The sequence below is a fragment of the Poecile atricapillus genome, chromosome 1 (genome assembly GCF_030490865.1).
Source record: "Poecile atricapillus isolate bPoeAtr1 chromosome 1, bPoeAtr1.hap1, whole genome shotgun sequence".
NCBI classification, from domain to species: Eukaryota; Metazoa; Chordata; class Aves; order Passeriformes; family Paridae; genus Poecile; species Poecile atricapillus.
This window is the reverse complement of record NC_081249.1, coordinates 33716102-33730230: the sequence shown is the minus strand read 5'-3', so window position 1 is coordinate 33730230 and position 14129 is coordinate 33716102. Positions and strand designations below refer to the sequence as shown.

At 35.9% G+C, this 14129-nt stretch overlaps 1 protein-coding gene across 2 annotated transcripts in view; it reads left to right on the top strand.

The window, feature by feature from the left end:
* PPP2R3B (protein phosphatase 2 regulatory subunit B''beta) overlaps positions 1–14129 on the top strand; it is a 45547-nt gene that overhangs the window by 21251 nt on the left and 10167 nt on the right. For both annotated transcript variants that reach the window (XM_058829681.1, XM_058829682.1), the window contains 4 exons: positions 7806–7991; positions 9657–9760; positions 10303–10405; positions 11061–11135. In XM_058829681.1, coding sequence (XP_058685664.1) covers positions 7806–7991; positions 9657–9760; positions 10303–10405; positions 11061–11135 — 468 coding nt within the window. The remainder of the gene's footprint in view (positions 1–7805; positions 7992–9656; positions 9761–10302; positions 10406–11060; positions 11136–14129) is intronic.

Genomic DNA, 14129 nt, shown 5'->3' with positions numbered 1-14129 from the left:
TTTTCTTGAGGGTCATTTTGGCTATTTCTGATTGGTTTGGTTAAATTAAAGGGGAAAAGTGTTAATGGTAGTTGTACCATAATTCTTTATGCCTTTTAGTAAGACTTTCAAGACTATCCAGTGGTGGCCCTCAGCACAGCATTTCCATTCAACCTGGACAGGGTGCTTCTTTCCCATGCTATCACAAAATTAAGACTACTACTACTTACTCTGCTGTCTTAAGAGAAGAAATTAGCTTCCTATAGTGAACAGCTTAAAAAACCCACTTCTTTTTTTTTTTACCTCAGAATCAGAAAGTTAGGGTCTTCTTTAGACTTAATTTTTACTGTACCTAGGATCAGTCCTGATGTTACTGGTGACTGCACTAAACATCACTGAATTTCTTTTGATTTGCTTATGGAATTGCTACATGCTGTAACGTGTCAGTGATCCCAAAATGGGACAGAACAGTGTACTGCTCCATCTCTAGAGTAAAGTTGATTTAGCCTTGAGGATTAACATTTACATGGAACACAAAACCAGATTACCATATACTTTTTTACAGAAATAAATTTGAGAGTAAAATGGCCAAGAATATGCATAAATGAGATGAGAATTATAGTCCATTTATTTAAAACTGAGATGAGTGCACAATCTGGTATGCAGGAAGGAGGCTCCCACCATATTTTTCTGGTCATTTTGAACACAGGATTGCTAACTGGAACATAGACTGCATTGGTAGAGTTGCTGAACCCTGCTTTCATGCATTAACTCAGGTCACATGTATAAAATTTGAAACAGTGTAGTTTAAAGTACCTTTTTTCTTCTAATGGTGTATTGCTACAACTTTATGGGAAAGTATATAAATTTTTCCATTTCCTTTCCCTTATGTAGCACAAATATTGACTACAGACCAAACTAGATGAATTAAATTTTCTGAGTTTAGGCTAACAGCAAAAGTAAGCTAGTGTAAAACTGCAGCAGGGTTAAAATTAATGGATGTTTCTCTCTCACTGTGGAAGGAAAGAGGAGCATGTATGATAAAATTAGTCTCTATAGTCCATCTAAAAACAGCTGCCAGACAGTGACTGAAGGATAGCAAGCTGAAGTCCAGGAAGGAGGAAAACAACTGGAACTAAATTGATTGTTGCCAGAGGAAAGGCTTTTACATATATACCCTGATGACTGGTTTAGCATGGGTTCATTCTCTGTAGGTATCTCACTGGGTTTGATCATATGTTTTATATTTCTGACTAAGCTATGCAAAATGAATCACAATCATAGCATGGTTTTAAGCCTAATGTAATCTGATTTTAAACAAAACTGCCACAGTACTCCCTGATCTTCCTTATGTTAGCAGCAGAACCATGTTGCTTCCAAGTGGCACCAACTGTGTGAGCTTGGATAAAGACAAATAGGGGGGTTTAATTTAGCTCTTTAGCTGTCTTGGTGACCTGAGGCAATTCACCATATTGCTTTGCTGTCACTAGTGAAGCAAGTAAATTCTATGTGGCCATGGGAGAAGGGGAAGATGTAGGTATGCTATGGTGTAGCTTACCTTATACCATGCTGCAAATTTCTTTATTAAGATTTCAGATAAACTAACTGTTTTTAACCTGATTTTCAGTGCAATAATTTTAGAGTAATAGAACTTGGCAGGGGGAAGAACCCAGAAATTTTCAAAGTTTTAAGTTGTCCAAGGATCATCTTTCACAGAGGGGAAAATACAGTTTAGCACATCAAGCTGAACAGGAAGTTGTACAATCAGTGAACTCTTGCAGTAAAATATCTCAGTTTGGCTGGAAAGATGTTAATGAGGATGACACAGAAAGCAATAAAAAAAGCATCACACTTCACCTTAAATAATTGTAAATGAAAATGTCTACTACAAGGGAGCTTATGTTACAGACATATTTCTCTGGGCTTCTGGGGAAAGTTCTGTTTCAGGATAGATAAAGTAAGGTTACTACCAGATCTTTGAAGGTACTTCAGCATCTTACAGTATCTTATGTCTTAGAACAGCTTTTTCACAACTGTCGTCTTTTCTCCAAATGAGAATGAACCCTTTTCTAAATATTAGTAGTGCAAGTCTTTTATGTGATTTTTTTTTTTGAGATTTGAATTTCATGAAACTACTGATAATGTCAATTGTTTATCTAGAGGGGAAATATAGACTTTCACTTTGCCATCAATTAGACAGTAAGTTAAAAAAGAAACATTTCTACGATTTTATTGGTCAGACAGCTTGACAGCAATAACAGAGCAGAGGGATGGGAAGGCCGGTCAGGTGTTCCTTGTGAGGATGCTTACTGATAACATTTTGCTACATTCACAATTACTGGTTCACTTATTGGCTGTAGCACTTTGTATTCTTAAGAACTCACTGAATTTTAATAAAGGAAAGACTCATACAAAAAAAAAATGCTACCCTTTGAATCTCCATGTTGGCTTCCATTTTCTGTTGTGTGTCTCTATGCAGTTATCAGTTTTCATTAAGTGGTTGGTGAGCTTTATATGTGGGTGGTTGCAGGGGTGTTAGAATTTAAAAGGCTGAATAGCATATCTCTGCAGAAAATCCTCTTAGCTTATAGTGCGCTTTGGTTCATCCAGGTAAGTTTAGCATAAAGTAGAATATATAAGAATAGAAGACCTAGTCTATTGAAGAACTAGATTAACTTATGTATTGCACATCATAGAGACAATATTGCAACAGACCTTTTTTCTTTAAAATGCCTAATTAAAAACTACTAAGGAATTGAACTGGACTTCTGTCTGTTTGATAGGCAGAAATATCTTTATAGTATTTTCAGTATTTAATGCCTTTTTTTTTCAGTGGGGGAGATTGTGGTGCATTACTTAGTAAAATCCTAATTTGAAATTGAATGTAAATGTGAGGAAGAATTTTTTGCAGTCCTTTTTTGACCCCATCGTATGCATTGGTTGTATTCATTCCAATGACTTTGCTCTAGTATGGACACCATCATAGAAATTCCTGTCAAATACTATAGCAAGAGCTGACTGCAAACATGTAAATTTTTTTTAAATGCTTCAGGTTGGGCTTTCATTCAGAGAAACAGGCAGAAAAAAATGTTGGTGTCATCAGCATTTCTGCATGAAGTTATCTTATTCTGTAGTCCTCTCAAAATAATGTAAATACCAATCGGTTCAATCCAGACAGTGATACAGGACAAGGGGGAATGGTTTCAAAAGAGGAGAGGAAAAATTCTTTACTATGAGAGTGGAGAGGCACTGGTACAGGCCGGAAAACCACCCAGAAAAGTTGTGGATTCCCCATCATTGGAAGTGTTCAAGACCAGGTTGAATGGGGCCCTGAGCAACCTGATCTAGTGGGTGGCATCCCTGCCTCACAGCAGGAGGGGTTGGAACTAGATGTCCCTTCCAACCCAAACTCATGTCTTAGTCTCAAAGATGTCTAAAAGAGTATTACATTCACAGACATTTATCTTGCTTCTTTTTCCAGCAAGTCCTTTATAAGTGAGGTGTTAGTCCCTTGCATTTGAATCCACATATTCAACTCCTTCATGGCTCTCAGTATTTCTGCTTGGCAGTTGCTACATGCAAACGTTGGATCTAGACATTACTGAGCGTACATTATTAAAATATCTGGAAACAGGTCCTCGCATCCTTATTTCAGAAATATATCCTGTAGCTGAATGATTGTATCATAGCATCAGCACTTACAGTTAAGAGAGAAGGAAAAGCCCATCCTTTTAAAATTTCCACTGTCTTTATTTTTTGGTTACAACAAAGTTAACTGCTGAATGCAGCTCATCAGGTGGTAGATGTAAGAAGGCTGTCTAGCTTGAAGAATTAATTTCTCTCTTTGGAATATGGTGTATCCATGTTCTCTGGTATATACTGATATATTACTGTTTTGTAATTATAATAGTGATTTTATGCCATTTTTATAAATAACTGCTGAGAGAATGGTTGGGAAAGGATCTGGAAAGTTGCAAAATTAATATTAGAAGTTTTGCCCTTTGAACAGTGACCTCAATGGGATAAAAACTTCCATTTCCTCCACTGTAAAAATTAAGGCAAGTAAAGGCTGGGTAGCTGTGGACAGTCCTTACAATTCTGTATGTCAAGAATGTAAACTGGTTGTGTATTTAAGATTTTCATGAATTCTCCTATAGACAAATCTTACATTACAAATTTGTTTACATTACTGCAAACAAGAAGTTTTCAAGGAATACTCTCTTCCCATCTGTTATATAAAACCTAAACTGCCGTGGCAACTTTGCAATACACTTACAGATCCTGGACTTCATATATACTTACTGCAAAGGTTAAAGTTCTCTTTAGTCCTGACACTGCAGCACACATGTGTTTGATGAGTAACTTACAAGCTTATACAGCAGTTTTCCTTAATTCCAAGCATGCTGTTGTTGGTAAACTTTCTCAGCAAGTTGAAGTGAAAAATTTCCACTGACCAAACGAGTCTCTTTTTTTGAGTTCAGCTTACTAGTACAAGTTTTAAAAGTTTTAACTTAAAACCACAGGAAAATGTAAATCACTTTCTAGATGTTAAATTGACTGCTGAAATGGAGTAGTTGTGCAAAAAAGATAAATGAACTGTTCCTGCAAATTTTCCAGTCAAAGATTTGATATTAGCAGACTTCTGGCAGTTCTTGTTAGTGAAGGAATTCCCCAGTTAAAATTATAATTAATTTTATAACAGCCTAATCTCACATAATTAGTGCATTTTGAGTTTCCTGAAATAACAGAACTGACTCCTTCATCAACCAGGCATCACCTCTACAGAAGTAACTAGCACCTGAACAGAAAACAGTGAAGTTTTTAGAGCCCTTTTTTAACACACAATCATTCATTAGAGTACATTCAGGAGAGCAGCCTCTGTTGTACAAGGAGCCTTTTGGTTATTGGAATTCAAACTGAGAGAAGAATCTTTGGCTCTTCTTGGGAAGGTGAGAAGAGGGAAGAGATGCAATATCAACTTTATAGTGCATTAGTTGGAGCTAATGGTTTTGGATGACATGCTTCTCTCTTTGGTACTGTTCCTATCCCTGTGCTGACTGACATTAACAGCACAATTCAATTGTCCCATTCCAAGTTGCTGGTGGCATTTAAGAAGCATTAACATGCTCAGAACATCCACGTGGCAGATGCAGAGAGAGAGCTGTGCTCGGAGCTGCCTGCTGGATACCACAAGGAATGTTCAAGGGCATTTTGTTTCGTGCCCTAGATGGCATTCTCACTAGATGCCTATACGTAGGCACCAAATAATTCTAGCAGAAATGATTGTGAAGCAATCATACACTTGCTAATGCAAATTAAGCTAATGCAAAGCCTTTTTATAGTTTCTTCTTTTGCCAACTTTGAGAAACCAGCATGTAAAAATAGACATCTTTCAGTATAGGAAGAGTTAATTTGTCTTGCCATGACAGATTTGTAGTCTATATTTGGTCTTAGAACTCAACTAATATTCTGTCTTGTAGATTAAATACATTTTTAAAGTAAGCATGCTGAATTCAAACATTTAAATATAACATTTTCATCTTGGAAAAATCATTTTTCTTCAATTGTATATTTGTCTTAAGTTCTGAATTGGTTGTTGAACTTCTTCCTTATGGTCTTTGTCTGTTGTGAGTATGTTCCAGACTATAAGATGAAAAATAAATAAAAAGCCCTTATCGTATAACTCTTTTAAATAACTTGTGCTTGGATAGGTCTTGCTACAAATCCTGAACTGAGATTTCCATATGTGCTTAAGAACAACTTTTAACCTGGACCAGTGGAAATCATTTATTGTGTAACTGAGGTATCCAAATTAGTGCTTCCTGAAAAAATACAGTATCCAATGAACAAATGGTTCTGATGATAGCTTTTCTTTTTCTCTTGGGGTCTTTTCCAGTGTAGTCTTCCCTCTGCTTCTTTTAAAAGAAATTTTTCAATCTGAGGCTGTGGGTTTTAAATATGCCTTGCCTGTCTGTACTAAGCTTCCTTAAAATGCTAGTTTATCTCATGTTATCTGCAACATTCAGGGAATGTTAGTAGTCTGTGATTTGCACTTTTCCTTTTCTCCAACAAGGCATTCCTCATCGGGCACCTCTGAAGAACTGGAGCACCTGCTGCACTGTGCCCATTTGAGCAGCTCACATGGGAATGGTTGTCAAAGAATCACAGAATATTCTGAGGAATATTGGAAGGGACCCACAAGGATCATCAAATCCAACTCTTAAATGAATGACCTGTATAGGGATTGAACCCATGACCTTGGCATTATTAGCACCATGCTCTGACCAAGTGAGCTGATCTTACGTCAGTCCAGGCAGTTCTTGGAAATGGGGGAAAGGGGAAATAGGGTAACTACAAGGGCTCTTGTAAAGTGCTGATGGGTCGAGCTGGGCTTTTAGAATGAAACAAGGTGTTCATCCATTACAGACATTATTTGTAGTGCTGGTGGTGATGTTAGCTAGATAATAAAACATTGCTGTCTTTATACTTCCAAAACTTTTGGAAGTCTGAAGTTGGAATGGATTTTTGATACCCCGTAGCACTCTTATTTTAAGCTGCCTCATCAAGTGGACTGCTGAACCAATGATAAGATATCAAAAGTTGTTACAGGATTCTTAGAAAGTGACAGACATCGACTCCTGGTGTCACAGATTCAAGGTAACTTTTTCCTCCATGAAGTAAAACTTGTAGCATAATTAAGGTAATTCTGCAGCTGCAGACAGGAGTTCTGGCTTAAATGCAGAGGAGGGGAAGGAAAGATTAGTTCAGGCTTTTTTTTTTTTGCATGTAGAGTATTCCAGTAAAGGCTTCTGGGCTGGAACGCTGCAAATTAAAATCTGTTGTCCATAAGCACCTAGTCCACTCATATAAAGGACTTTAATTGTGGTAGGAGAGCTATGTATCTTCATAGGCACTTTGGCAAAGATGATAAGGAATAAAACAAAGGGTTGAAAATGAAAGGTTAGATGCAGCATCTTGAACACATTCATCACTAGGACAAGTCACTGTATAGCAGTGTTTTTACATTTGAATAGTAGTGTAATTGCTAAGTTTGAGTTGTCTCCTAGCTCTGTTGTTACTTTGCCTATTTTCTTTGTTTCTCTGCCCTATTTGACATCCTTTTGGAAACTGACTATAAGGTAAATTCTTCTTTGCTGAACTTAAATGTTTTAAATACATTTCTCTTGTTACAGGTCATTTTGGGGGATTTTTAGTAATACAGTGTATCGCAATCCTTGAGAAACAGATTTCTAAGCTCTCATAATTGTATATACTTCGCCCAAAAAAATTCCTCTGCAGGCATTGTTTATTACAATTACAAAATCTATAATTTTTTAGGGAAAAAAGAAAGCAAATCTTCACCATAACTTCATTAAATAGGTTGGTGGCTTGTAGCAAAATTATTATACTTATTTCAAAAGCTTGAAGATGTAAAACTAGAAGTATTTCAAAAGCAAATTCTTCCATAATGTCTGTTAAGATAGAGGTTGGAAGGTTTTTTCTGAAACAGATAATAGAACTTTAATAATTTCAGATGTCCTCAAGAAGCTGTCCAATGTATCAGTCTTGAAATCTGCTATGCTGAGGATTGAAGTTGTTTTTATTAAATACTTAACATCCTAGAAGAGCTTTTCTAAATGACCGTTTTTGGAAATACTCATTAATTTTTTCAATGTGCTCTTATTTTATAATAGTTTATTCAATTTATAATCTGAAATCTTTTTGAAGGTGTGTTGAAACATAGAATACCAAAAGATTTAAGTCATCTGTGGAGGACTATGTGATTTCATTGTACTTGACTGCCACATGTGTCTTTATCTATTTAGGTTCAAACAAAGAAAGAAGAAACTTTGCCACCATCACATAGTCAAAACATTCCAACTTTTTATTTTCCTCGAGGATGTCCTAAGGAAAAAGTGAATATAGATGCTGTGATTGCAAAAATTGAGAAAACTTTTTCTGAATTTCCAAATGAGAGGGCAACATTAGAAGACATGGGTAAGGTTGCAAAGGTGAGAACTTGCTGGCCATCTTCTTTTCATACTGTAGTCCTATGGAAAGGAAAGATGAGTTCTGTGTGCTTGGTTTTCTTGTATTGTGTGTTTCCATCTCCCACACATTAGTATTTAATGATATTCTACATTGTTGATAGCACAGTTCTGTGGAAATTTCTACATTAAATGTGTATCAAATGACCTTATAAAAAGAAACAAAACATTAAACCAAAACTTGAACTACTTTTTTTACTGCATAAACAACCAAATACTAAAGAACAACATTGTATGTTACTCTCCATTCCATATTGACCAAGAGAGTTAAGGCAAAAACATTGCTAATGTATATTTTGTTTTCAGATATTCACAGAGGTTGAGGTTTTTTTCTCATTCTGCTGAACCTCTGTTGTAAAGACACTGGTAAAGACAGAATGTTTCGGTAACCTGAGATTATAGCTCTCAAGTTATTCCTGAAGAGCTAATTTAGAGTTACAGCAGAGTGATAAAATACTTAGCTTAGAAAGCAGCAGTTATTTTTAAACTTCTGTATAAACAGAAGTATTGTACAGACAATAAGCTAGTTAAAATAAATTTCCATTTTGTTATATTGAATCAGTGCTTGAAATTGCACTGCAGGTCATGGTCTTGGTGATGAGTATGGTACTCATCCATGTTCCTGTCACTTTGTCCAGGGTCAAAGAAAATAGAAACTGTGACTGCTCACAAGAGCAGGACTGGTTTTGCCTCACCAAAACCTTACTGCTAAGCTGAATGATAGGATACCTGTCTTCCACAGCTCCTTCCAGCATAGAAGTGAGGAGGTAGGGAAGAGACCCTTCTCTATCAGCAAGGAAGGTGAAAGGGTCTAGTCACCTACAATTCAGTGATGAAAGACACCTTCCTGAAGAATACTGTCTGAGGACAGTATTCATCAAAACCACTTTTTTTAATTTGTTTGAAGTACTAGTTAAACTATTGCATGAGAAGTAATTGTACTTTCGCACCAGTGACCTTACACATCTTGCAGTTCACAGTCTCTTTGGAGATCCTTGGGGATGCCAGTTTGTCTGACTGCTCCCAGCTGGAATCAGTTTTAGGAAAACTGGGCACTTGGCTGTGACAGCTGCGGACACTTGGACCTTAGGTGCACGTGGTCACACTGGAGTTGGGAATGTGTAGCTGTTGAGTACCCTAAAGTGAAATAGTGCTGCTCAGGGCAGGCTGGCCTGCTCCTTAAAATTGGATAGAGGATGTGCTGTGCATGTACAAGGATGCACATGAGTTGAGCCATCCTCTGAGCCAGACAAATGTCAGTTTCTCCAGTTCAGGTCTGTAAGTGTGCTGTCTTGAGCTTAGCTTAAAGATATTCAGCTCTTGAGCAGCACTTAAGATGGACTCTGTTCAGCTGCTTGAAACATTGACAGACAGACATGTGACTCTCTCAGTTGGTTTATCAGGAATGCTACAAGTTGCCCTGTGTTTTGCTCTCCACTTTTGGATTTCAGTCTAAAGCAGTTGTTTTAAATGGATTATTTCAGAAGGTGAAGCTGGTGTCAACAAATAGTTTTTTAAAATATCTCTTCCCAACGCTTTCTTAACATTTGTAATTTTTGAAGGATAAATGAAAGAGTAACCCTTAGATAAGCAATAAGTAAACTGACCTGATGTATACTTTAATTGTAGGCTTGTGAATGCCCACTTTACTGGAAAGGTCCTTTGTTTTATTGTGCTGGAGGTGAACGAACAGGATACGTATCAGTTCATAAATTTGTTGCAATGTGGCGGAAGTAAGTAGATTACATTTTTTTAGAAGTACTGCATTTTTTTTTTCATTGAAATGTGATATTTTAAGCTCTGAATGTGATCCTGACTGTAAAAGGGAATAAAACACTTTCCCATAATCAACCATTGTCAGCAAACTTGTACATGGGAAAATGTAATTAAATAATACTTTAATATTTTAATATAAACAAATCTTCATTTACAGGGTTTATAGATTTTAAAATGTTTGGTAAATTGCTGACAGCTCATAAGAAAAGTGAAAACCATGGGCCTTGCTTGTAGATGCCAGTTCTGGACAAAGTGCTTTTTATTTCTAGTTCTTCTCTAATTCTAACTTTAAATTGTCCTTTCATGTAATCAATTACATGGTGTACCCACCTCCTTTAACATAAATTTACTGCTTTGATAAGTTCATTTGGAGCATGGTTTGATGTTTGTCATGAACTTTTGAATAAATACTGTTTCATAGACCTTGCTCTAGGATGCTTGCATGAGGTAGCATGAGCAACTTTCTGTAGAATATTAAGTGGAAAAATTGACATTTCAGAGTACTACAGACCTGCTATGATGATGCTGCGAAGTTTGTTCACCTTCTGATGAACCCTGGATGTAACTACTTGGTGCAAGAAGACTTCATTCCTTTTTTACAAGTAAATTGCAACTGAAACTATTTCTAGGAATGCAATAAAATCATGAACTGGCAAAGCCCTGAGTTGTTTGAACTAAACATACTTTTTCATGGTCATCATTAAAGGTCATTGATAATATTTAGGTCAACTGACTTTGCATGATCCACTAAGATGCTAGTGAGTGACTTGTTTTACAGTTAATCATTTTGTATGAGGTGAGGTCTTTTTAAAGCGCCATGGTAAGATTTAAAATTGATTATGGGAATAGCACATGTATTGGAATCTTCTATGTTTCAGAAGGCAGTTAAAGTTGTATAAGTCAGGATAGGCCTTTGGACAGCAAAGGAGAAGTGGGATATGAATTCAAAACCTAGTAAATCTTTGTTGGAAGAGCAGCAAAAAACTACAGAAATGACTGAATAAAACCTAAATTAACTTCACTGAAATACAGTAAAGCTTTTGTTTATCTGATTTATTTAAGAGATCATTTTATTTTTAAAAAGGTTTGTAGTGTTTTTTTGTCTGAAGCCTAGGTGAAAATAAAGTTATCAGTAATGATTTGGGCTGTTAATTTGAACTGTTCTGGTTAAGGAAGCAGGTCTGCTATTCTTTGCTAATTGTCTTATATGGTCACTAATGAATACTCCTTGGGATATTATTCAATTTTTTTTTGTAGGATGTGGTGAACAGTCATCCAGGCCTTTCATTTTTAAAAGAAGCATCTGAATTCCATTCTCGGTATATTACAACAGTAAGTGATTTGTATCTGGAAAAGCTATTTTTTGGTTAACTGAGAAAATCAAAATTAAGATTAGTCAATATGTCTGAGTAACTTTATCCCTTGGGAAGAGTAGAGTTAGAGTAGGCTGTCAGTCTTCATTTCTATATAACTAGAAATCTTGTGGAAAAAGAGTCTTTCTTAAGCATGATAGTTCTTCTTAACATTTGTAAGAAATTGCTGAATTTAATACTAATAAGAGAAGCAGTAAGTTGTAATAGTGTTGGATAAGTTAACGAACATTAAATGAAGAGCAGGCTGTTATCTGAAACACTTGATTGTGGCTGTAGACTGCATTCATTAGAATCCTGACCTTAGTCTGGGATTAATTAAATGAAATCTTGAATGAAACATCTATATTAATATGATTATGTTCAGTATTAAGTGAAATAATGATAATATTGAAGCTGCTTGGCACTTTTCTCTCTGGGGACTTTTCTTCCAAGGAAGGTTTTATACATGAAAAGTTTCATTTCTGTCTTCCCAGGGTTACGTGACTGAAGTATTTGTTCTGTACCCAAGGGAAAAATCAGTGACATTAGACTCAACTGTAGACTAGACAGTCAATTCCACTGAAGTCTCGGAAGATTAAAATTCTTCAAAATGACATTCAGTTCACTTTCTTTGTGCATGTGAAAACTAGCTTAATGAATATTCTCCAACAAAAAAAAACATGCAGTGTTGATCATCTTTTATCCATCTTATACTTTGACCCAGGTTAAAATTGTGGAAGGTTTTTTTTGAGAGCATTTGGGTTTTGTTCGTTACATACTTCTTACAGAGACTTGCTGGCCTATCAAGTCTGTCCTGCTGCATTAGGTTTTGCTTCTTGTTATAATGATTACCTGAGCTCACAGAACTTTCTTGTCAGTTGTGATTGAAGGAATTATTCTGCCTGTGAGTTGTTTTCTTTCTTAATGGATTCTTGGTTATATCAAAGCCTGCTCTGTTTAAAATTGTGAAAGCTTGCTGCCTGTCCTGAAGAACGGTAGGAAAGAAAAGGTCCTGCCATTTCCAGTTTCTTTTCTTTGGAGGAACAGCTTATTTTAGTAGGTCTGAGTCTAGCAATATTGAATAAATTAGTATGAAAGTATTTTATTAACAAAATTTAGTGTAGTCTTCACCAGAAATTGGTGTTTAATCAAAAAATAGCTGTTGAATCAGAAAGTAAGCTAGTATGAAAATATCAACATTTGGAATGCCATTCTGCAGATTAAGAAATGGCAGAAGCACTCTGCCTTTTTCTTGCTATATTTTAGGATGGCATAACTGTTCACAGAATCACAGAATATTCTGAGTTGGAAGGAACCCACAAGGATTCGAGTCTAACTCTTAAGTGAATGGTCCATACAGGGATCAAACCCACAACTTTGACATTATTTGCACCATGCTTTGATCAACTGAGATTGTTACAGTCTTCTAAAATTCTGTCCTGCAAGTTATTAATGATAATAGATTATTTTACCTATGATGAAAGAAGCCATTCATACCTGTATTCAGTTAGCTTAACCTTGCTACATGAAGTTTTATCTGAAGGATACCTCCAGTTGCAAACCAAATGAGCCATTCTTCTGCTGGGTTTTTGTATACGCCTACATATATGTATGTGTATATGCATATACATTACATACATCTCTTTAGCACATGTGTAAGCCAAGAAAGCACTCTGTTCTGCCTGCAAAGATAGGGTATAGGTTTGATGGTCAGTCTAATGGTCAGGTTAGTTACATAAGGCCAAGACAGAGCTGAAATAGGTTTAAAATGTTTGCTGTGACAAATGAGGTACTACGTTTATTCTGCCAGGATGTTAGGTGCATACCTGAATGATGAGTTCTTGAAATAATAGTCTCTGTATTGCACCATTTCTTCTCCCTTCTGAGAAAGCACTCTGCAGAATAGTAAAGGCAGTTCTCTGACAATTTGCTTATAGTCTGCATCAGTTGGCTTTAGAGAACAGTTCAAGTCTGTTCCTCATTGTCTTTACCAAACATTCAATTTTGTTTTTATTTTTAGACCAGTTAAATGTATAACAGATGAGATAATGACATGCAGATGGATTAAGTTGCAAAGCTAAGGCAAAAACCTTCTTAGAAAAAACTGCTTTGTAGTAAAAGCCAAAAATGGGCCTTCCTTAAACTCACAACTGGAATTAAGTTAATTAAGTTTCAGAAGCAGGATAATCTATTCTTCTGTCTAGAGTCATTGAACCAGCTGTTCTTGTTTGAAGTAAGCACTGAGGAGCTTGCTGCTCCACAGTTTAAGCTTTCTTTCAAAATTTCATCAGTACATTACTCTTCTATTTGTGATTTAAAAATGATTGGTAAGTTTAAACTATTGATTTACTGTAATTAAAGTCTGAAGTGATAAAAGCTTAGCTTGTAGTTGGGACGACATATTAATTGCAGGAAAGGAGTTCCTAAAGAGATGGAGATTTTAGTTAGTAACTGCTTTCTTACAAATGAAACACTACACATGCAATACTGAGTCTTGCCAATTAGCAGGTATAATCAATCACCACTTATTGAGCAGTTATTGTTCATAATATGTTTAGGCTTTTTTGTCTGGGTTTTTTGTTGTTTTGGGGGTGTGTTTGTTTGGTTTGATTTTATTTTTTTTTTGTTTAGTGGTGAATGACTGACTTGAAATGTACATCTGGTTGTCTTAAGTCAAACTAATCGAGGAGAATACTGAATTCAGTTAAGTAGCAGAAAAAACATATTTTAAAGTCTTTAGTTTGTAAACTAAACCCAAGAAAATTATACTGAATGCATGAGTTGTCCAAAATAGCCATAGAACCATTAGTTTGGAGAAGACCTGTAAGATCATTAAGTGTTGGATACTCAACTGGATGCATTTGTTTCTGGTTCCAGTATCAGTTATGGCACAAGAACTAGTCATCAACTAGTTTTTTGTTGGTTTGTTTGTTTTGATTTGGTTTGGTTTTTTTTGTTCTTCACTTGGAAAATA